The sequence below is a fragment of the Bactrocera latifrons genome, unplaced genomic scaffold (assembly GCF_001853355.1).
Source record: "Bactrocera latifrons isolate USDA-ARS-PBARC rearing strain unplaced genomic scaffold, ASM185335v1 scaffold_83, whole genome shotgun sequence".
NCBI lineage: Eukaryota > Metazoa > Arthropoda > Insecta > Diptera > Tephritidae > Bactrocera > Bactrocera latifrons.
The window spans coordinates 266,491-291,212 of record NW_017537523.1 but is presented as its reverse complement, the minus strand read 5'-3'; the positions used below and the strand labels follow the sequence as shown (position 1 = coordinate 291,212).

General features: G+C 36.7%; 1 protein-coding gene across 2 annotated transcripts in view; it reads right to left on the bottom strand.

The window, feature by feature from the left end:
* Positions 1-24,722, bottom strand: part of LOC108977049 (putative polypeptide N-acetylgalactosaminyltransferase 9) — a 96,762-nt gene that overhangs the window by 67,567 nt on the left and 4,473 nt on the right. For both annotated transcript variants that reach the window (XM_018946543.1, XM_018946544.1), the window contains exons 2-5: positions 10,234-10,429; positions 8,218-8,387; positions 7,745-7,909; positions 1,969-2,162 (exon numbers count right to left, since the gene is read on the bottom strand). In XM_018946543.1, coding sequence (XP_018802088.1) covers positions 1,969-2,162; positions 7,745-7,909; positions 8,218-8,387; positions 10,234-10,429 — 725 coding nt within the window. The remainder of the gene's footprint in view (positions 1-1,968; positions 2,163-7,744; positions 7,910-8,217; positions 8,388-10,233; positions 10,430-24,722) is intronic.

Here is a 24,722-nt window from a genome sequence, read left to right as displayed (position 1 = left end):
TAATTAATTAAAAAAAAAAATTATAATGAATAAAGGGTATGAGTTTAAAAAGTGGAAGTTTTTGGTGTAAATAAATTTGGTACAAAATCCGCTTGGAGGCGAGCTGAAGTGAGAAGACGAATAATCCCTCCCCAGGATTGTGCGCTGGGTTTGGAACACGTCACGTAAAAACCATTACCAATGAAAAGAGGAAAACAGCGGCGGATGATAGACCACCCTTTTGATGACGACCCCTCCGCTCCCTTAATTGAAAAGGTGCTCTTGCCTAGCTATGGATAACACACCACGATATATGTTAAAGAGATAGAAGATAAACCACGAGCAGACGCTCTTTACCGCAAAAAGATCGAATCTCACAATGTTCTATCTTACAGTCTTTACGCTGAGGCCATTTTGTGGAGAAGTTTTAAGACTGGGTTTAAATTTAGTTAGATATTTGGACATTTTGTTCAAAGCCTAAAAGCGAAGAATGTGAAAGGAAGACCCTTAAGGCAATAAGCACAACAATTTCATTCTCCAGTAAAGAAGATGAATCTATTGCGCTTTGATTGGCAGTTTCAATGGCGAAATCTAAATATTCTCCGATGGATCAAACGGGTGAAATAGGAATAGGAGCGAGCTTCTGCTGTAGTAATATGGTCTTTAAGACCAAAAATTGTTGGCATAATAGAAGCTGTCAAGTAAGCTTCTTCTCTGAACAGCAAGTTCATAAATCTTTTAGTGGACAGACAGGCGGTAATTAGGGCGCATACTAAATCTCACTGCGTTAGGTTTGCAATTACTAGACTATCATTAGGTAACTCGTTTGACATCAAATAGTAATGGGAGGAAATGAAGTGGCAGGCGAGCTGGCATCTATACACACAGTACCCACCCTAAAGCTTCTCCAGGCCATTCATAGGTTGTTTGAAACAGTGGAGCCTAGAGGAATCCCTCAGGTGTTGAAACACAAGCAACATAGGCATACCGCTAGGTTAGTTTGGGGTAGTGCTGATGGTTAACAGATCAAATAGCTGCTACTTCTTCTTCTATGCAAAAGAGAAGCTCTAACTGAGCAAAAAGCATTTCCTTCTTATTCCTCTATAAGCAGAAGAAAATCTTTATAATAGAGAAAAAAGCTTCTACCTCTAGGCTAAAGAGAGATTAGTAAAGTTATAGGGGTCATCACGGGGCACTCACAAGTAAGATCCCACCTTCATGAAATGAGAGAAGTAGAATCGACGTATATCAGAGCATCCGCGGGTGATGAAGAAACGTTTGAAATTTATTTATTCGAATGCTCAGTCATCTGCTTGATGCGACGGACATATTCCACAACTTGCAATGCTTCAATTTAAGTGACATTGGGCAGCTGGATCTTTTATGAAATCCACTGAATTGCTGGATAAGGCTAAAATTTATTTCCTCTCGGAAGCACACTGAGCCTGATGATGGCCTAAGTGCGACCGTCTGTGGTCTGGCGACGAAGCTATTTTCAAGTAACCAACTAATACCGCACTTAGCCTTGACTTTGCATACAAGAGGTAGGCATCATATGGGTTTATAACAACCTTCTCAATAGTACCTCGACTAGCTCAGATTAGACTGCTATTAATTTTGCTTTAAAACCTAACTTTTGAGATCTCATATAATACGCTCATATACCAGTTGGAGGTAATTTTATAGTACACAATTTTCCATGTCTCATTCGGCAGCCTTAGGGACCCTCACCCAACATGTAAATCACACCCATATAATCACCTGTAAAATAGATAATAACAACGTACAAAGTTGTTGCCTTCACGCCATTAAATGCCGTCATGAATTTGTACAAGTTTTTTGTCGTTCCCCAGTCGGTAATTTTTGAATCATATTTCTTTCTACACTTTGCGCTTTTATACCGCAGATTTATGTTTTTTGTTTTTGGTATTTCATATAACCGCGTATAAAAATATATGTATGTATACGGTATGTAATTTTTGCACTCACCTTGTGTCGCTTGCGTTCACGTTCCGGCACTGCATGCCAATTAAATTGTAAATTCCAATCAAAACCGCCCACATTTACCCCGCCCGAGTCACGGTAGTGGAATTCCAATGTTGTATCATCAATGACATCGATGACCGGACAAACCACAGTGGTGCTGTTGCGAGCGATGCGATCGAGCAGTGGCTCAAGCCAGCCTGTGGGGAGGCAAAAACAAAAAAAAATGGAAATAAAATAAAGTGGAAATACATAAATGGGAGAAATGGAGGCTCGTGCGGCTGTTGCTATATAAAATATAGAAAAAATTGTGATGAAACCGGAAGCTGTGTGGTATGATATATATATATATCTATATCTATATAATAAAATATTATAAATCCAATAAATAATTATTATCTACGTGTCTATGTGCGCGTTGGTAGCCTTAACCTTAATAAAAAGTTACGGTGATTTATTGTTATTGGCAACTATGCTCCACTAGTATTCTATATACACAGGAACGAATAGTTTTGGTTACTATTTTTTCGACATTAGCCATTCTGCTGCACTCACTCTTAAAGCTTTATGCTCATAATACGACTATGGAAGCATACGCGTGGACCCAACAAATGACCGCAAAAAAAGTGCAAATAAAAAAAAAAAAAAAAAAAAAAAAAAAAAAAAAAAAAAAAAAAAAAAAAAAAAAACAAAAAAAAAACAGAAAAAAAATAACAGAAAATAATGATTCAGGAAAATTTTGCCACCACATGTCGGAAGGAAGGACGGAAAGCGTTGGTCAAAAAGAAAAAGCGCACACAATTCACTTAGAAATAAAGTAAATAAGCATAAAATAGCAAATGCAATTACTCAACAGTGAGAAAGGTCGAAAACTTATATATGTATGCATATACCGAGTTTAACCGCAAAATATCAAAGCCATTGAACAACACCACCACCAGCGCCATCATGGTCCAGCGGCAGGCAGTCAAGCAAGCAACGTATTCACCAAACCGTAATCATAATCGCCAACCCATGCAACCGCAAACTAAGTTGAGCAGAGAGAAAGCAGCAAAAAAATCTCTATACCCGGGTAAACTTGCTTCCTGGTATGCCCACACACACACATACATACAGTTTTGCGCTATAGCACACCAGTCATTGCTCAAACGTCCATATACAGCGTTACGTTCGCGCATATCCTGCAGTTTATGCCAGAATACTTTTTTGTTTGTATTGCACACATACACACATATGCATATATATATATATATATATATATATATATTTGCTGTATATGCTTGTATGTATATTGCCTTTGGTCAGTAATCAATCATTAAAAAGTAGAAATTGAATTTTAGAGCTACTTCACTGCTTGCTCTACACGCGTCTAAATAAAACTTTAAGTTTGTTATGTGAAGTTATGAGAGTTGTGTGCTTGTGCGCTCTCAAGGCGAAAGTTATGAAAATATCGTATAAACTCTGCTTTTTTAATGTACTCGGTATAAAGTTGTGTAATTTTTGTAATTTTTTTCGGAAATTTTAACTGCTCTTTAAAACATTATGGAGAGAAAGGAAAAGAAAAACGGAAAATTGAGCAACAACTAAAAAATTAGTTTAGAGTATGAAAATTGTTAAAAACATACATAAAAAAATTATTGATGGTTCATTCCAGTTGAGACTGAGTACTTTAATATGTTAGCTTTCAGTTCGGCAGTGGCTTAAATAGAGACAAATAGACAACATAAAAGCTGTTTACTACTTCTCTCTGGTTATACCATTTGTTTGTTCGATTCGACACTCTCAACCATTAGACAATTCTAAGCCAGTTAATACACGGATGAGCTTAAAACTAAGCATACTAGTGCTCAGCTAAAGATTATTTTCTATTTCCTTACTAAATACTAGATTGACAATTAATTCCAGCTGAAATTGGGACTTTGGACGAGCTTTCCATTCGTTTTGGTCATAAAACTGGGATGTGAAAACTTCAAAGTTGAAGAAGTGGCATAGATAGAATCGGGAAGATCACTCTGAAGCTGTAAAAACTTTTTTACTCCACCTCCCTGTAATTGTTTATACCAGTTTATACCATGTCTAGCAGTTTTGTTCGATTCGTCACGATCTCATGTTTGTCAGACGATGTTTTAACCAGTAATAGTAATTCTCAATTATTCATTATTCAGAGAGATCCAGTCACAAAAATCTGATCACTGAATTACATGAAGACCAATGTCTGTAGGTCAGATTAGACTACTTAGTTGTACGATAATGATATTCTGTGATTAAACAGCTACGACGGATTAGTTAGTAACCAATATTCAACTCATGTTTGTTGATTCTGATTAAAAGACTAACAATTTTCGCTAAGGTACAGTGAACAACAACCTTGGGAACCGCCTTGGCGTATCGCGCTGTATTTAAATCCGCAGTGCTAGTGACAAGTGAAAGAATGGCGGAATAGACATATATATATCACACGACAACAAGTACATTATGAAGTGGTGCCGATGGAGAGATGCACGAAGAACATAAGGAAATAAGCTTAGACTAATCAATACACAAAACCTAAATGGAAACTAACAGCAAATAGCCTCAATTGTAGAATATACAGTACGCAGTACGGACCGGAGAACTCGATTCAACAAGAGATGAGCCAAAAAGAATGACGATGGCTAAAAATACATCCCTGGATACAGCGAGATTATAATCTATTCTGTAATAGGTTTCTCTTAAAAATTTTGTAATCAAGTAAAGCGACATAGTTCCTGAGACAAGGGAAACATCCTTGGAAGATGAGCCAAATAGCTTGATGCTGGCTAAACAGCATTCCTGGATGCAGGAGGATTAGAAACTATCATGCAACAGGTTCATCTTGAGAAACTTTGCCCTGAAGTAAGGCGACATCGATTCTGAGATGAGGTAACAATGCTTGGAAGGTCAGCCAAATAGCTTGATGTTGGCTGAAAAGCATCCCAAGCTGCAGGGAGAGTACACTCTGTCCTGAAATAGGTTTTCCTTTGAAACTTACCCTGAAGTAAAGTAAAAACGATCCTGGGACAAGGAAAAAATCCTTGGAGTATTTTAGTAGGTAAACCACTCGGAGAATGAGGATCCCTATGTGGTGTGATGGGTTTAAAAAAATAGAAAACCAATTATATTAGAAAATTCTCATATAATTGTTGAAAAAGAAGTATTGCCAGCTCTCAACACTAAATTCAATTAAAAACGCTAAAAGCTAGAATTTTCATTAATTTTCGAGAATTTTATTCTGAATGCACCTTGTATTTATTCTTAATTTATATAAAATCAAATAATTTTAATCATCAACTTAAAAAATTATATTGAAAAAAAAAACTACAACTGAAAATAAATCACAATTCTGCGGTTTCTACGCCACATTGAGCCAATAAATATCAGCTATCTTTTAATACGTAAAGCGCCAATAAGCAATCATGTGGCAAGATTTTTCAAACGGATAAAAGCATTAATACGCAATTTGCAGCAAATTCCAGTGGTGAGCATTGAAATTTGCATTTTTTATGCCAATTTAGTTAACGGCAGAATAAGTGGCCTAAAACTATTATTGACAATATGGCAAACCAATTAGATTAGCGAGGAAAACGTAGTAAAAAACAAAACAAATTGACGAACAATTTATATAGGTACAGTGGGACAAATTGATTTCTAATGCGTTAAAAAATAAAATAATTTTATTTGGAGAACAGAGGTTTTTGGAAAAGTCGAATAAATATGAAATATGCTTCCAACTCTATAAAAGCCTGCGTATATATGTATTTCGCTTCTCTATGCGATTTATTTCAATGTTTGTTTAATTCTTTTTTTTCCATTGGCTTTTTTTTCCAGACTATTTTTAATTTTGCTCCACGGTGCAACGTGTGATTCGCCCTAAGCACGGTAAAAGTAGATATTTCGCCCTTTTTAAAACGTAATTTAATCTATACAAATTAAAAGCTTTAGAAAAACAACGAAAATTTGCGCGAAATGTAATTCACAGCAACCGAATTGGTTAACCGCAGCGATATTGTCGATTGGCTGTCGGCAAACAAATCTTGCCGACCGCCCGCTGGTGCATCAAATGCAGCTGTGTCAAGTGCGTTGTGAGTGTTGGCAGATTGGCGTTTGGAAAAATAAAGCCTTTGTGAGAGTTATTTGCAATTAAATTTTAGTTGCAATTATTGAAAATAGCTGCGGGAATTTAATGAAATTTTCATAGTTTTTGAATATTGATGCATAATATTAGCTTATACCCTGAACAGGGTATATTCAATGCGGCACGAAGTTTGTTACACGAAGGATATACGCGAAATAGGCGCTGAGTTATTGGGATATCGACTCAAAAATTTGAGCACCTCCATTTCATTCCAAGGTGCTACTTATTCGTCGAAACCAGTGATATTGGACAACTTAGCATATAGCTGCCATACAAACTGAACGATCGGGCTCAAGTTATTGTACGGAAAACTTTTTCATTTGTGAAGCTACTTTTTGGAAAATTTTCACAGACGATTATCTAAGATATCGATATAATTTCCAAAGAAATGGTTCTGATAGGATCACTGTATAATATAGCTGCCGTACAAACTGAACTATAAAATACATGTCTTTGTATTGAAACCTTTTTTATTTGAAGAGATATCTTGACAAAATTAGGCATGGTTTATTGCCTTAAAAAATGATATAATCTGTGAAGAAAATGTTCTGATCAAATCACTATAGAATATAGCTGCCATACAAACTGAATGTTTGGAACCAAGTGCTGTACGGAAAACTTTTTTATCTCAAGAGATATCTTAACCAAACTGGGCATGGATTGTTAGCTTAGGCAATGATACAATCTGTGAGAAAAATTTTCATATCGGACGACTATAGCATATAGCTGTCATACAAACTAAACGATGAAATACATGCCCCTGTACGAAAACTTTTTTATCTGAAAAGATATCTTGATGAAACTATTCATGGATTATTATCTTAGGCAATTATACAATCCGTGAAGAAACAGTTCAAATCGGATCGTTATAGAATATAGTCGCCATACAAACTGAACAATCAAATACATGACCATGTACGAAAAACTTTTTATCTCAAGAGATATCGTAACAAAATTAGGCATGGATTATTGTCTTAAGAAATGATACAATCTGTGAGAAAAATTTTCAGATCGGACCATTATAGCATATAGCTGCTATACAAACTGAACGATCAACTACATGCCTTTGTATGGAAAGATTTTGCATCTGAGAAGATATCATCACGAAACTTGGCACGAATTATTGCACAAGACTATAGTATAATCTCCACAGAAATTGTTCAGATCGGACCATTATACAATATAGTCGCCATACAAATTGAACAATGAAATACATGACCTTGTACGAAAAACTTTTTTATCTGGAGAGATATCTTGACCCAACTAGGCATGGATGATTGCCTTAAGCAATGGTATAATTTGAAAAGAAATTGTTCCTATCTGACCACTATAGCATATTGCTGTCATACAAACTAATCGAGCAAAATCAAAATACACATCTCTTCATAAGCTTTTGTGCCACAAAAATGCAGCCGTGGAGGGTGTTAAAGCTTTACTGAATTTTTTCTTGTTTTCTTTTTTGTATAAAAAATTTTTTTCTTTTTTAATTTCAATGGCATTTCATCTGCCTAGCACAAGTTTTATGTTTTATGTTGAAAACCACTTTCATGATTTTTACAATTTTTGTTCAACTCACCATTAATTTTCTAGACCGCCCACAATCATACAAAAGCATAACTACACACTCACCTTCGGTGCACTCGCAGTGCGAATCCAAGTACGTTATCACCGGCGCGGTGGCGTGGCGTGCGCCCAGCAGACGCGCTCGTATTAGACCCTCGCGGCTGGGGGCGCGCAATATCTTCACCTTCGGGTAGGCGCTGAAGTAGTCTTCCAGCTGTTGCTTGGTGTGTGCTGCAACAGAAATAACAGATAAATGGCATATTAAAAGTCGCCAGCAGAAAAGTGCGCAGCAAATGCAAAATAAACAAGCTAAAAAGCATGCATAATTAAATTGCAAATTGCTTGGTTAGCCTGCACGGCCCGCTTGGCGGCGTGCGCGCACACAAAACGTTGCATTTAAATGCAAAACATGCGCGCATGCGCCGCACAGCATATTATCAGCAGTTTAAAAAATAATTATAAAGTGCATAAACGCTTGCGTTTACTTATATGTATGTTGCATAGCAGTGACTATGTGTGTGCAACTTGTTGCAACTTACGCATATCGGAGAAATCGTCGACCAGTATAATTTCGTTAATCAAATGCGGCGGCGAGCGATCCAACACGGAGTGCACTGTACGCAACAGCACCGACCACGCCTCATTGTGGAAGCAGATGATGACATCGGTGGCGGGCAGATTTTCCAAATAGCGATTTGGCTCCTTGCACCTGCGCGAATGGGAAAATATTTATTAGTTACTTATAAATAATAAAATAAAGTTGTAGTTGTTTTTGCTATTCATGCTATTAAGTGCGTAGCACTTTTAGTGGCATTGAGATATGTCGTACAGCAGGAAGTTGGCACCTTGGTCGTACACTAATGACGCGTTGGAAGAAATGTTCGCACCGAACGCGTGACTTTTATGTCGATTACATTTTGCAACACAGAGAGAATTAATTACATAGTTGAGACATATTGCCAGCGAGAGCGAAACATATTGTGTTCGCAAGGTGAGCTAGAGTTTTTAAGATGGGTTTTACTATCTACATATAAGTCCAATATAAAGAAATAAGGCAGGATTTTAATGGTAATTGTCACAAGTCTATGACAAACACCACGAGGTCGATACAGCACTTCGGTTTAGCGCTATTTTAACACAAAAAAGATAGAAAATCAGTACTGGAACTATAAAAAGGTTTACACCTTAGATTAAGTAGTAGCGAGACTGGTTCCGACTTTCCACGACAGTCAAATCTACGTAATCGGAACGAACAGTCAGAATTCTACCGCTACAATATCAGAAAATGATTACTTGGAGACGAAGAACTTGAGTTGCCACAATGATCTTTGCCAGAGTGATCTTTGCCCGACTTCGACTAGAAATTCACACTCCTACGTATACAGAATCGAACCTGATATACCAAATATATGTCCAACGGGCAATGGAGTCTTTAACCACCTGTATGGTCACTCATCTAACGACCTTGTCTCTATGGTCCAACCAATACGAACATTATCACCCAAATAGTGTCACGCCTGGTTCCCAGCTCTTAGAAGAGAACCAACACGAATTTTATGTCATCCAAATGGGAACTAGATACCATATTAACAAGTATGTAAGGCATATGTTCGGGTGTAAAAAAACATTTTATACTTTTCAAATCAATGATTAAGAATCAGCGGTGTCACGCCCAGTTCCTGGCTCGTAAAAAACCATCTCCATTCATCTGGGGGATATATTTTAATGTTTCTGCCTTATTTAGTTATTGATATATCGCGCTTTTAGTTGTTTTTAACAGAACCCTTAAATGGGAAGAGAACGGGGTTATAATTTTTCTACAGTGTCGATAGTACTGGGTATGGGAGGAAAGTTCTCTGAGCCATTCAGTTGGGAGTGGTCCGAAACAATTCTTTTACATAAGGCTCAATCAGCTCACGAGTTACCGTCTTCCACCAAGTATCCTCTGGCTAGCCAAAGAATATCTATTTGAAGTCAAGCTAAAGGGAAGCGGAGAAAAAACCCTCCCCAGATTTGCGCGCTGGGTTTGAGACCTTCCACGTAAAAACACCCCCAATGAAAAGAAGAAAATATTCTCGAATGAAGGACCCCCCTTTCGATGACGACCACTGCCAACACATTAAGTAATTCGATTTGAGGGCATGGATCTGGAACGGCCGGTTCTTCAATAGAGAAGGCTGACATCACCGCAGTCCAAGGAGTGCGACGGACGGTACAAGAACTGAGTCGGCCTTGTGGCATTTACTAAAGTGACTATATTCGATGTGAATATGTTGTGTGAGAGAGATTGCGCCGTACAGTCCAAAGAGAAATTAATCAAATAGAAGACGAAGTCACGTCTCCAGTGTTTTAGACATGCGTACGCTTCGAGGTCCCAATAACGATTCGAATCACTATCTTGTTGCGGCCAAGATACGCACCCATTTCTGTGCAGTAATAAACTCACGTCAATAAGCACAAGGAAGGTTGTACTACACATGGTATTATGTCGAATACTGTTAGTATTACTAGTCCCTATTTTAATAAATTATTTTTGGAAATATATTTATGCTTACCATGCATCTCGCGGATCTGGCAATGTTCGATGCACCGATATCATATCAGATACATATTGATTAAATGCATTATTCGTCCAGCCATCATCGACGGCCTTCTTCATTTCTACAGTCATATTGGTAGGCAACACAACGGGTTTACCCATTTCACCGGGCGCATCCTTGAGCGGAGATGGTGGTACGAGTACGCCTTTGTCTGAAAACAAGAAAAAAAAAACCAATTTAGTATATTAAAAAGAAGAAATCGCAAAAAAAAAGAATCGTATAAATAAATCTTGTTTATAATTAGGCAAGCAATGTATTTTAGTGAGGTCACACACCTGTTATAAGGTTGATAGAATAAGAAGTGAATAACGACTTTCGATTTTCATTGCCTTGCTGGGTTTAGCTATTCTATAGTCATACCTTAGAGGTATAATACTACGAAATATCTCTAGGCTCAAAAAAATGTTGCCTACAATTAGGACATGTTTTCTTTAGCACAGTCAGCACCCTCGAACTGTAAATTTTCAAATTCTTATTAATTGTTTGCTTCTTGATTTATTTAATTTTGTTTAATATACTTGTTTATAAGTTTAACAACACTTTAACACAAAACCATATCAAACTAGGAATTATAATAAAAATTAAAGCGATGAAATGTAAGCCAACAATCAGGCATAAAATTAAGTTAGCAAAGTCACACACCAGAAATATTCTAATATTTTGCTGGTTATATTTTTTAGTCAATTATTAACGCAGCTAATAGCAATCGTAAAGCACCTGAGCTGAGTAAATATTATCCCTACAATCGCTTAAAAATTTTGCACCAAAGCGATTTTAAGACAAAATATGCACTTAGAAGAAGACCCGGGCGGCATTGATTGATACCGCATCAGCGCGATGACGGATTGAACGTGACACCGGTGAATGCAAGAAGAGACCCTGGTGGTAAAAGGGAATGCGATTCCACACAACCGCACAGAAGTGCACACTTGGCAGGCGTGAGCAAATCCCTTATGGCAGCATTTATCGCGCAAACAACAAAAATGTATGTACGAGCTCGGCAAAAGCAGAAAACTTGAAGGATTAGAGCAAAGGTAGAATGTAGAAACACTGTTGCATGCAATGCATTTTGTCGGACCAAGCAAGAAAAAACATATACATGTATATACATTTACATAAATCGATTTTCGCACAATCCACTACTCGCACAAATAAATATGTTTATTGGTGTGTGCACCGCTGCAAGGATGCAAATATTGCCACTGGCAAACGCTGAGCAGCGCAAATATCAATACAATTTCAATCCATTTAGAAGAACAACAGTACATAATACAAATGGAAACAAGAATGCACACATGCAGCCACACAAACTGAGATGAGATACTCGTGCGTGAAGGAGCCAAGCGGGAATTCAACATGTCTGCCATTGAAGGCGGAACATGACAGGATATTTGAAAGGTTATTTCAAAGTTTTCGCAATGCATTCAAGCAAAGTGACGGCGAGAGGAGAAATTGAGAGGAGTAGAGAAATTGTATGAATGTGCCGCAGAGAAAAGTAAAAGTTGCGGATGTGTATCAAAAGGGAATTAGAATAATGGAAAGTAAAAACTTTCAATAAATTAAAGTAAGATACGTAATATAGATTTTTGTTGGAGCAAAGTCTTGGGGTACATTATATTATACATATATATATACATATATACAATATGTGTATAAAAAGTTACAAAATTGCAATTTTAATATGCAAATTGCAATATAATGATTGGAATATACATCAAGGACTGCGCCATCAAGCGGTTAAAATATTTTCATTACAAATTTATTAGAAAAGCTGGCAGGCATTCAGTAGGTAGTCCTATTTTTGGTATATTGGTTACTCTATTCGTCTCATGTAAGGCGGTCGAAAAGGCTACACTCGCTAGGACCACTGTAGTGCTTTTCAGACAGAAGTAGGTGCGGTAGACGTACAGCTGTGAAGTGCAGCCTCTTTCAGGTAGGTGGGGTGGGCGTTCACTTTGAGAGCAGAGTGCCAATACTAGTGATGAGCTCGCTAACTGTCCACACAAAGATAGTCATAGAATATCTGTCTTCACTTGAAATACCAGCGATCTTTTTTATAAACGGATTCGTTTGACTGCGAGTCGTTGGTAACTGCAAAGTCGATGATCTAGCCAGAGCGGAATCGCGTTAGATCTCGACATCTGGTGTTCTATCACTGCATTAATGAAGGTAAAGGCTGTTCGACGAACCGCTTCTATGCGACCGCAAGATTATTTTGGCCTAGAGTAGAAAGCAGAAGATCTTCTGAGCTACTGGCCCTTAGTAAAGTTCATCTTGCCGCAATCGCAGAGAATTTCTTTTTTTTTACTAAATAGAATTGGAGTCATCCTATCTCTTTGAGGAGGTTCTCTGGTGGAAACTCGAGTGAAGTAGCGGTGCAGCCCTGAACAGGTCTTAAGATGGCTTCATTCATTGCATGTGTTACACCTGACCGATATAGAGTTTGGATGGAACCTTTTGACGCCACCGTAGCAGAAGAATTCTTCCGGGATCGGGTTGAACTCAAAGCCAGTCAAGAGGGTGCGGAGCAACCCTGACGAAAGGCGTTTCGCAGTGACAGCAAGCTTCAACTAATGCTTACCGTTCTAAGCGGGGTTAGATCTCCGAAATAACAGCCCTTGAAGGATAAAATCCGGGTCAATTCCGGTACGTAGCACCGGCTATTGTGGGAATTGATCGACATCGCGGGGATGTTCTCCAATAGGCTAAAAATCTTGCCGGGTGGAAGTTGTCAAAGTTCTAGAGAGAAAGTTGAGCCTTTGGAGGATTGAATTTTAAATACATAGGCGGTCCTATCTTCGTCGAACCAAAGACATAGCCGAAACGGACATTAGCCGTCTGAACAAATTTGTGATAGGTTGAAAATGCTTTGTCTATTTATGAGAGTCTTATGAGCTATTATATGTGAGTTTAAGGTAACACAACGGACCGGCTTTCTAAGCTGTCCAATTGAGATACGTGTTAGGATCGACATTTTAATCTATCTTAACCTAATCTAATTGAGCTTTAAATACGGGAAAAATTTAAATATATTTTTACCAAGAATATAGAGAAAACTACAGTCATGTTATAAGTAATCAAGATGCAAGTATAGGGACGGTCACTGGTCAGCTTCTTATTATTTTTTCAAAGTCGATAACCGGTTGCAATTTTTCACAAGGTATTCATTTTCATACTATATACACTTTTACAACTATGAAGAGTTAATTCTACAAATATTTTTTAAAGGCTTTACATAAGAAAGTCACAAAGAGACTTTGAATATAAAGGATTCCCAACACTTTTCAAGCAACAATACTTTGAAAAATAGCGTAGCAAGTCAGGAAAACTGAAAAATTGCCAAACTGCTGATACTTTTTATGCAATTTGCTTGTAAGCACATTCAATACAATTTGTTGGCTGCTGTCACGCACACACACACACTATATAGAAGAAAAGCAACAAAACGTTCGTAAATTTTAGCATACTTTGATTGTAGGGAAGCTTGTGTGATGAATGCTTATTTACTTTCATTCTTTTTGTGTTTTGTTTTTCAGTTTCATTTAAAAAAAAAACTTTCATGAATATACGCCTATTTGTTAATGCCAAGTCGGCAATGCGCTTTTTACTAGGATATAGCAAACGAAGGACGAGCTCATGGCCACGAAATGACAATGCAGTAGTGTGAAAGCAATAAAACCATACATTTACACACTGTTGCATTTGCGCTTTTCATTTTTGGCTTTGCTGTCATTTTTTAGCTTTCACTTTTTTGCGCTAGCTTTTGTTCAAATATTTTCTTTACGCATTGTGACCTTTGCAAATACTCATGTTTTCGTTTGATACTTCGCCAACTTGTGTTGACCAATTTTTGCTATTGTTTGCAGCTTTACTTTACATGCTTTCATCGATCATCTTTTGTTTAGCTTTTGCTTTGCAATTTTCGAACGCAAATTGTATATATTTTACGAATGTTTTTAAAGATCGTCTCAGTGTGAAAAATAATTTTTTTTTTGTTGCATCATCGGATAGTATAACTGTAATAAACATTCTCTCAAATTTTGAAATCAAAATTCATGTTATTACGGTCGCCATGACACTTGGTTGCATATCTTTAGCATACTCTTAGGCGTCACTGAGGTGGCGTAGTAGCTTGGTCGTTCACTGAGCGACTTTCCCCAAATTTGATGTAATGCAAATAGGTTTTCTTATTTATGCGATTTTTTGCATGCAAAATTTTTTTATTTATATGTATGTATATGTAAGGCATATTTGTACAATTGTAGTTTAAAATGGGACAACATTATATTTAGTAAAGAAATTGTAAGAAATTGTTGACTTATTGACGAATTGATTTTTCAAAAAATAAAAAAGAGAAAAAACAAAAATAAAATGTCAAATTCGGCTGCGCCGAGGCAATGGGTTTTATACATAAATACAAGATATTCTATAAAAGAACTTGATTTTTAACGGTCAATTTGTATGGCAGCTATATGCTATAATGATCCAATCCGAATAATTTCTTCGACAGATTATACCACTGTCTTGGAAAATAATTTCTGTAAAATTGAATGGAGATATCTCAAAAGTTTTCCATACAAGTATTTGATTGCGTTCGTTCAACCTTTATGGCAGCTATGTGTTATAGTTGCCCGATCTGAACAATTCCTTCAGAGCTTACGCCGTTGCTTTAGATAATATTTCCAGCCAAATGACGTGAAGATATCTCTTTAACCTAACAAGTTTTCCATACAAGTACTTGATTACAAGCGCTCAATTTGTATGGTAACTATATGCTATAACAATCTGATCGGAACATTTTCTTCACAGATTGTGTCATTGACTAAGAAAATTATACATGCCTAGTTTTGTGAAGATATCTCATCAGATAAATAAGTTTTCAGTACAAGGGCATGTATTTGATCGTTTAGTTTGTATGATAGCTATATGATATAGTTATATTATATCGGCGATTTCAGCTAAGGGGCAGCTTCTTGGGAAGAAAAAAATGTGTGCAAAGTTTCATAACGATATCTCAAAAATTGGAGAACTAGGATCTTTACAAAATTAGCCAAAGGATTATTGTCCAAGACAATATCCGACCATATTTCTTAGATTAGAATGCTAAAGCATATAGTTCTTATACAGATGGTCGAAACGAAATCAGAGAAAGAGAATCACCAAGAAATAGTTGAGTACCAATTTGCGAAAATTTCGAAGTGGAAGGAAAATTCGTGATCCAAAATTCATGCTTTCCAAGTGAAGCAGTCTAAACTCAACAAAATTTTCTGCCTTACGCTACAAATGCAATACCTAATCGTTTAATTCACTTTAAATTCATGAAGACAAATATTAATTTACTTTTTTCGCCATCAAATTAACACGTCCAGCGCCACTGCAATAACTTTAACTGCTCTTAAATATTTTTACTTTAATAAATTTATGCAATCAACTGTATACTTTAACACATTGAAACGCCGCTATAGAAATAGAAATAAATTGCACATATTTCATTTAAACGCATAACATTGGGTGCAAACAATGGAAATCGTAAAAGTTATGAAATAAATAAAAATAAATACATAAAAAAAAACTGGAAATTGTTAACAAAAGTTATGTGACGATAAAATTGCTGGGCGAGCAATAAAAAAGGATTAGCCAGCATAAAGGATTTGGCGACGGGAAAAAGGATGCCAGAGTGGGCAGTAGATAAGGCGTAAATTTATATTTAATAATAGTTAAATGTGGTTAGAAGTGAGAGGAAAATCATAAAAATATTTTTTATGTGGAGGAGAATGAGATTATACTTTTTTTGTATACATTTATGTGTGTATATATTGTGCGTGAATATGCATGCAAATACTATGTGTCTTTGTATGTGTTGTAAAAAGTGGCTTATTTCGCAGCATAAATCCGCTTAAAAGCTTAAAGGACATTTTATGAATAGTTTGAGCTGCCATTTTATGCGTGTAGTTAATTTTCAATTTTTATTCCACTTTTTATGTGGCGAAAATAATAAGAAGATAATAAGGGCGAGTGGGAAGAGTAAAAGCAAGCACTTTATTTTATGTTTAACACACATAATGGGTGTTTGCTCAGGCGTGCGGTTTTCAATGAAACAATGGGGCGTGACCCCGCCCCCTACTAAGCTTCTGGTACATATCTCGGAAACTACTATAGCTATGTAAACCAAACTCTATACAGTCGTTTCCTTCAGACATTTCCATATACATTTCAAAAATGGAAGGAATCGGATAATAACCACGCCCACCTCCCATAYAAAGGTTATGTTGAAAATCACTAAAAGGGTGTTAACCGACTAACAAAAAACGTCAGAAACACTAAATTTTACGGAAGAAATGGCAGAAGGAAGCAGCTCGCAGGCTTTTTTTTAAATTGAAAATGGGCGTGGCGTCGCCCACTTATGGACCAAAAACCATATCTGAGGAACTACTCGCCCGATTTCAATGAAAATCGGTGTATAATATTTTCTTAACACCCTGATGACATGTACGAAATATGTTTTAAATTGGTTCACAACCACGCCTTCTACCAATATAACGCTATTGTGAATTCCATCTGATGCCTTCTCTGTATAATATACCCATTAGGCACCAATGATGATAGCGGAATAAAAGTTTACACAAATACGGTAGTTGATGCGAGAGTATAAAATGTTCGGTGACATCCGAACTGAGCCCTTTCTTACTTGGTTTTTTGTAATTTTTTATTATGGAGAGGGGAATCATCGAAAGATACCGTCGTTTTTTGGAAGGTATGCATGAGTTGTAATGACCGCGAAAGCGGAGATCAATACGCCTACATACTAAACCCTTAACTCCATCTTCATTGCTTGTTATTTGTAGCACGGAACTGACGTTAGGCATTACATCGTGAGTTCAACCGGCCCTTCTCTTTGTTCACTCCTCTGATTTGGCTGCTTTGCCACTCGTTTTTTCTTAGCTCTTTCAGAACAATAATACACCACGCTCTCACGCTATCCCACACAAGTTTCGATTCAGTCATAAATTGCAATATTTTAGTCGTTACGAATATCACTTGTTCCGTTGTCAGTTCCTCTATATCGGCTCTCTCCTTTTCATATCGTCGACAGAAAAAACAAAAGAAGAAAATGTGCAGCGCGTTTTCTCCACTGCTGTTGTAGAAGGAATAATACGTCGCCATGTCCATATTTATAGAGTTACTCTCTGAAACACTCATGTTCCATCAAAAACTGCGTCAAGTAGAAATCTTTTAATTCATGTTTCCTATCTAACCACGGTTTTACACTTTTAATTAGCCTGTGAATCCATGTCTCCGTTGCAGTCGTGTTTGCCAATTATTGAGGCTCTTTTCGCTCTTCCACCGTTAATCACCTGCCCAGTCTTGTGGACCTGTCGTGTACTCTTTTGAGTTCCATAGCCATTTCTTAGCATATGTCTTCTACTATTATGCAGGTCGCCATAAGGGTCCCGCGTACATCAGAATTGGTTGGCTCATATTGATTCCGGGCACACCTATTTTGGCTTGGTTCTCAAGTTGGCCAAGTTCTTTCGTCACTACAGTTTAGGAAATATCATCCGCGTCTGACATGATCTGTACCTGCTTCAATAGTGGGAGACGCAACACCCAGTCAAACACACGTTCCACAACAATGGGTCAAGCACAGAATCTTGTGGAACCCGTCCTTTATACTCCGTTGTCTACGCTTTGGAAGAGAACATTCCGCAAGTTATTGCTTCGTATGTCAGCAATAACTTGCGGAATGACTGCAAAAATTTATCGAAAAATCGGCTACTCAGCGGGAATTTATTCGAGGCAGCCCGGCGGTTGCCGAAATCACTTTTAAACCACAATGGCATGTTCTTGTGCTTATAACAAAGCTAAATTCTTGACTTGAACATTAGATTTTAGGCGTTTAATTTCTTCTTGAAAATCACATGTCTAAAAAAACACCCTTTATAATGCAAATGTGTATATACTTTCCTGAGCCGACCAAGCAAAAGGAAGTATATACTTAGACTTATGTTAGTATAGGAGCATTTATATATATCATCTGCATATGTACTATTTATTAGGGTGAGCCAAAGTAATAACCAACTCAACTCACTGACTACTTTGAAAATTTAGCTAAAAAACTTTCCTTACAGGTATGCTTTTGCTTTGTAATAAGGGGAATTATAACCAATAATTATTCACTATGAATATTATTATTTTTTTTTGGCTCACCCTAATGTGCTCGTATATAATGCGTACTCATATAGAATTTTATTAGAAATTTGCTGATTGTTGTGAGCCACAATAAGGCCGAAACACTGTGAATGCTGTGAAGCAATAACAAAAAAAAAAAAAAGATGGCACTAAATTGCAAATTCACCAGCATAAATTCAGAAAACCTAGAGAAACAAAATTACATAGAGCACCGGTAAATTGAATGGTGTAGAAAAGTTGAATAGCGGCAAAATGTGAATGGTAATAAAATATGGAAAGTCAATGAATTTATGACATAGACATAGACAGAAATACGAATATACACACATTAATACATATATAGTATATCTACAAATACAACGACTATTATATACTTTCTGAGCTTATAACTGCATTCAACGAAATTGTGCCGAGGTAATGCTTTAGTTCAGTTAGCGGGCTTGAGTTCGGGTGGGTTCAGCATAAAAATGCTGAAATGCCAGTTTCGAGTTCATTTGCGTTATTTATGCTTTTGTTTTACGCATTTCTATGGTGTATTGTTCGCTGTTGTTTTTGCCAAAGCACAGTTTTGTGCGCTCATAAATGCATTGTTTGCGAAATATTACGCTCGCCCAATGAATGAAGTGTGTTTTTGCAGCAGTTATCGAATGTGGTTGGCAAGCTTTGCTTCGTATTGAGGTATAAAATGTAGGGATGAGAGTCCTAGCGGTGCGCCACTTAGTGATTGTTGAGCTGTCGGGAGAATTTGAAATGCTTTTTGGACTAGAAACTTAAAAGTAAAAGTTTCAAGTAATAGCAAGTGGATAACAAATTAATGCGAAATTGGCATAAAACTCAATAAAGGGTTTGCACTAGGGGCCAGTAGAGGTTGGAAATGTAATATTGAAATTGAGAGTGAGCGCTTGTCGTTATGAAACACAGAAATGAGGTCATATATCTACATGGTAGGCTGTAGCGTTAGTGCTCACCCAACAGGTCAATTGGTGGCGCTACTAGAATTAATTCCGTAAAATTTTAGTTAGTCTAACCTACGCTGTGAAAAAATTGATAAAAAGAATTTTGCGTTTTCTTTGTTTTGTTTTTAAGTAGGGGAGAGCATCAAAAGCCGCAGTGCTGAACTTTAATCCACTAAACCTAATCTACTCCCAACTACAGACTCTTCCACGGCACCACCTGAATATTATTTAGTGCGAGTAAAAAGCATTTAAGTATACCATAAGGAATTTCGCGTGTTGTTGACAAAATATTGTGCTTTTCGAAAAAGAAAAAAAAAATGCAGTTGAAGCAAAAACTTAGCTTGATGATGAGCTGCCAGGCATGGCTTCTGAAAATCGAACATCAAATATTGGTATGCTAAGTTTAGTTATGGTGAAATGAGCATCGAAAACGTTCAACAGAAGTTGTTACCGACGAAACCTCAAAAAAGTCCACAAAATTAATTTCGATGGTCGTAAAGTATAGTTATTCGAGATAGCAGACACTCTAGAGATATCAGCCGAACGTGTAAATCGCATCATTTCACTTCGCATTTCAATCGACAGTCATGCGAGTGGATGAATACGCTCCAAAGCGTGTAAACACGCAACTGTCGCTTGATATTCCAGCTTGAAAAGGGAGAGTCATCAATAATGATTTTACATAGCGTTATTGGACAGTTTGAAGTAGGGAATCGCCGTAAAATGGCCGTATTTCAAGAAAAAAGAAGCTGCTGTTACACCAAGCCAATGCACCGTGTTACAAGTCATTGACACAGTGGTAAATATCCATGAGTTGGATTTCGAATTGCTTTCGCATCCACCGTATTCTCCAGATTCTTTAGATCAGATTTAGATTCAGATCTCGGAAGAATGCACCTGAGAAGCAACTTTAGTCAAATACAGAGACGATCGCTGAAATTGAAACTTGGTTTGAAGCGAAAATGGTATCGAAAAGTTGAAAGGACGCTATAATCAGTGTATCAACTTTGAAGCGAATCATTTTGAATTATAAAAAAAAAAAAACAGTTTGTTTTAATAAGGTAAGCCGGCGACTTATTGACTTGTTACTTGAAATTCATAAGGAGTTTAGTGGATTTTGAAACAATATTTCCAAAACTGAAGGTGGCTTGACTCACTAGCTATGTTGAGTTGAATATAATTACTAAACCAGTTTTGTGGTATCGAACTCACAACTTTGTTAGAGCTGCGAGCTGTATACGTGGTCATATATATGATGTATCCGTTATCCACAATTATTATAAAATAATTTTCATCGATGGAATATATAGTATGCAGTAGGTGCATGAAAGGAACTGTTGGTAAAAGGGCGATTCATAGGGAAAGGTGTTGTCTATAATCACAATTCAGAGGGCAAGCAAATAGGTTATGCAGGAACTCTTCACAAGCGAAGCATATATTGAACATATCAAGGACTAATCTTAACAAGGAGAAGTTTTAGCTGCTACAGGTATGTGTTTGACGCAACCATTAGAATTTTTTATTTACTATAGACGATAGAAAAACCTGCGGGCCTCGCTATGTAAAAGCTACTGGAGAGCAGACATAAAAGGCATGCATACAAGTACCATGTCAGTTGCTTTTACGGTATCAGAAAATAACCGGATTTTATACAGAAAAGAATACAATACTGTTCGAAGTCCAAAAATTACTAACCACAATGTTGATTCAGTCAGTTGCTCATATAAGACTTATCTGGATGGTCGGAATTGACGCTCCGCTTTTGGATTGATATTTCATACTAATTTTCAAGAACTTTGGCTTAATATGTTTAAACTGTTGAAATTTTATTTAATACACAATTGTACATTCTTGACCTATCTCTCCGTTAAGTGAACTGTTGCTGCTGTGCGTTGCAATCAGCGCTCCCAATGCAATTTAGTGCAATCAGTTATCAAGCAATTATCTGCAACGATGAGTTTGCTAAACTTCAGAGTTTTCTCCTTTTTTTTTCTGCAGTCAGCTGTACTTTTTATTGCGCTAAATTTACCACATAGCCATTCATTATGATTGCCAATAAAGTGTATAGCATGCGACTCCTAAAAAATGGCTGCACAAACACACACACATACATACAGCTGTGCTTTCATATATAATAAAAGTTTTAGTATATTTGGACATTCAATAATTCTATTTGATATATGACATGACACACACTTGCTTATTAGGCCGCAGCGCCAACGCACGTTTAGAATTATGAACGCGGTCGATGGCAGAAAATGCGTTTTATTGTTTGCCGCACGAGTTGGCGGCAACTGGAGGCGAAAAACGAGGAACATAGAACAACAATAGTATATGGGCTCGTACTGTTGGTATAAAGCAGCAAACTTGTGTGCGTATTTAACATAGAATTACGTGAAGCCTCGTTTTACTCTTTATAATAAAATAGATAGTGTGTATAGCCCGACTGTGAAGGCGAACAGCATTGCAACTAGTCCTCAGACCTTTGTGATATCGATCTGAAATTTTATGCACATCAGTTTCTTTCCAAAAAGTTGCTCCTTTATGGTATGAACTGATTACGGAGAACTATAGGATATACTAGAGGTTATACTACAGGATATACTATAGGTTATACTGTAGGTTATACTACAGGATATAATATCGGTTATACTATAGGTTATACTACAGGATATACTATAGGTTATACTATAGAATATATTTCTGTAAAAATTTATCTATGAGGACTTGGATCCTTGTATAGAAAACTCTTTTTTTTTATGAACATCACGAAATAAGGCAACGCTGTAATCTCAAAATATATAGTTCAGATTGGATCACTAGAATATACTATATGTAGTTGCTACTCAATGACCTATCAAAATCAAGATGAAGATATTCATAAAATATCGCTTTTTTTTTATTAAGTAGCCTTAATTTAAATCGAAGGTTATTTGGATTAAATACCTAAGCGAGAAAGTACCAGCAATAAGTTTCTAAAAAATTAATATTCAATATTTCAAAATTCCGGTCCAAGTGAAGTATTTTGTTAAGGTGTGCAATATTGTTCGCTCAAAATCTCTGCAACTTTTCCTTATGAAATTATTTATTATAAAAGTAAATTGGAAGTTCTTTAGTGAAACTATAACGAAATCTTCGAAATAACTGTGAGCTCAGTTATGTAACTTTAACTTTCTCGGGTCTTAAGTATCCGAATTTCAACTTTATCAGTCCAATCGAGTAGTTAGCTAATTGATTAGTTTGATAAGAACCTGAGGCATCATAAATCAGCGGATTGTTGCCTGAAAAAGTTGCATACCTGTCCTGAAACTACATCCTATTCAACGACAGAGTGTTTCCGAAAAATATATCCTTCATGATAAACATTTTCTCAGACAGTGATGTGAACTCGCCAAAATTTTTATACAAATCTATATAAAAAGCAAGCTTAACAAGAAAGCAAGAAATAGAAATAGAGAAAGTGAAAGGTAGAGAAGAGACAAAGAGACAGATGTAAAAAGAAAATAAAGAGAGTGGGAGATAGAGATAGAGAGAAAAAGAGAAGAGAATGGTAGGCAAAGAAAGACAGAAAGTGAGTATAAAACATAGGTAGACAGAGAAAGGAAAATAAGGAGAGAAAAAGAGAAAGAAGGAGAGAGAAAGAAAAGAGACAGGACAAAGAATGGGAGAGTGAAAGAGAGAGAGCGAAAGAAGGAACAAAGAGAGATAGAAATTTTTTATCAAGGTTACATGCGTTTCTTTAAGTTTAGCTGGCATAAAATATAACAGTATATTTTGACATTTATCACAGCATAAGAGCGTTAATTTTTTCGATCGTTTCAGGATACATTTCCCATACTGAGATAGTCTTTGAATTCCCTTTCAATAAATTCAAACCTTAATAAGGAGGCATTCATACTATCCAATCTAAAAAATACAGAAATCTTTTGTGTAAGAACCCGAAGTCTAAGTACGCTCCGTGGCACTAAAAATGCCTAAAACGATGCCAGAATTCTTGCTCGCACAATAAATAGCGCAATTAAAGGGCAGAATGTGCCAGCAACTATTTAAAAACGGATTCTCAAAACCATTTGTCTGCGTAATTACTTGGGCTGGCTATAAACGCTCGTAAATCAGCGTCGTGCGAATACATTGACAACATGTAGACCACCACAATAACTATAAAAACGAATAGGCAAATTAAAAGTTACAACTAGAAATAAATAAAAAACGCAAAATGCTTTCAAGAAAGCAACAACAACGAAAAGCACCCATTCAAGTACAACTAACCAGCGACAGTCGACAATAACAATATCTTTCTAGCTGCATTTGTATGTGTGTCCGTGTGCGTTTAGTGATTTGCAACATTACATTCATGCCAACGACAATAACAACAACAACTATAAGAGTAACAGCCGCAATCACTTTGCACTTCACTGCCACATCATTGCGCCAACCAAGTGCCGGCGCAAGTACAATGTGGCATGTGGTAGGCACAGTGGCTGGCTGCGGCTCAAGCGCGCAACTGAAGCTTGCGTGGCGCGGCAATTTAAGCCGAAGGCGCATTTAAATCGCACTTTAATCGTTTGCCAACAACGATGAAAATCTTAAATGCCAGCCGTCAGATGAATTGTGGACGACAAGCATTCGCGCTCAATTGACGAATGTCGTGTTGAGGAAGCGCAAGGGAAGCACCAAGTATAGTTATATGAAGATGTATAGTATATATTTTTCCTATATACATATATGTATATATTTCATATATATAAATATCTATGTATATGTATGTAAGTATGGTTGTAAGGCTGCAGCTTTGCATGGTTGTGTAAATAGCGAAGACTTTGCAGCAAGTTTAGTAGTCCACTGTATGTATGTATGTTTATATATCTATGCATTTATGCACATATTTATTCACAATAGTGTAGTTTCTTGTTGCATATCTTACGAAAGTGTTCGTTGCTTGCTCAGACAATGTAAGAAATCAAATATTGCTTTATATGTGGCATGCCACATGCTGTGCTTTGCATGTTTGACTATGTATTTTAGAGCTTTGTTTATTTGTAAGCCTCTACAAGTGCATATGTGTATGTATATATAGAGTATATGTGAGAATATGCTGTTAGTAGCTGTACTTGCAGCTGTCGCAGCATTTGTGTGAGCTTCATTGATTTTTTGCAAGCGTTCTTCTTCAATGTCAATTGCCTGTTGTCGACTTTAAGGTGCTCACAGAAAGTTTCGTGTGGGGCATACATTAAATTTTGAGGAGTTGCAGACATTTTCTAATATCTTTCCTTCCTTTTTTTTGGAAAATTTAAAATG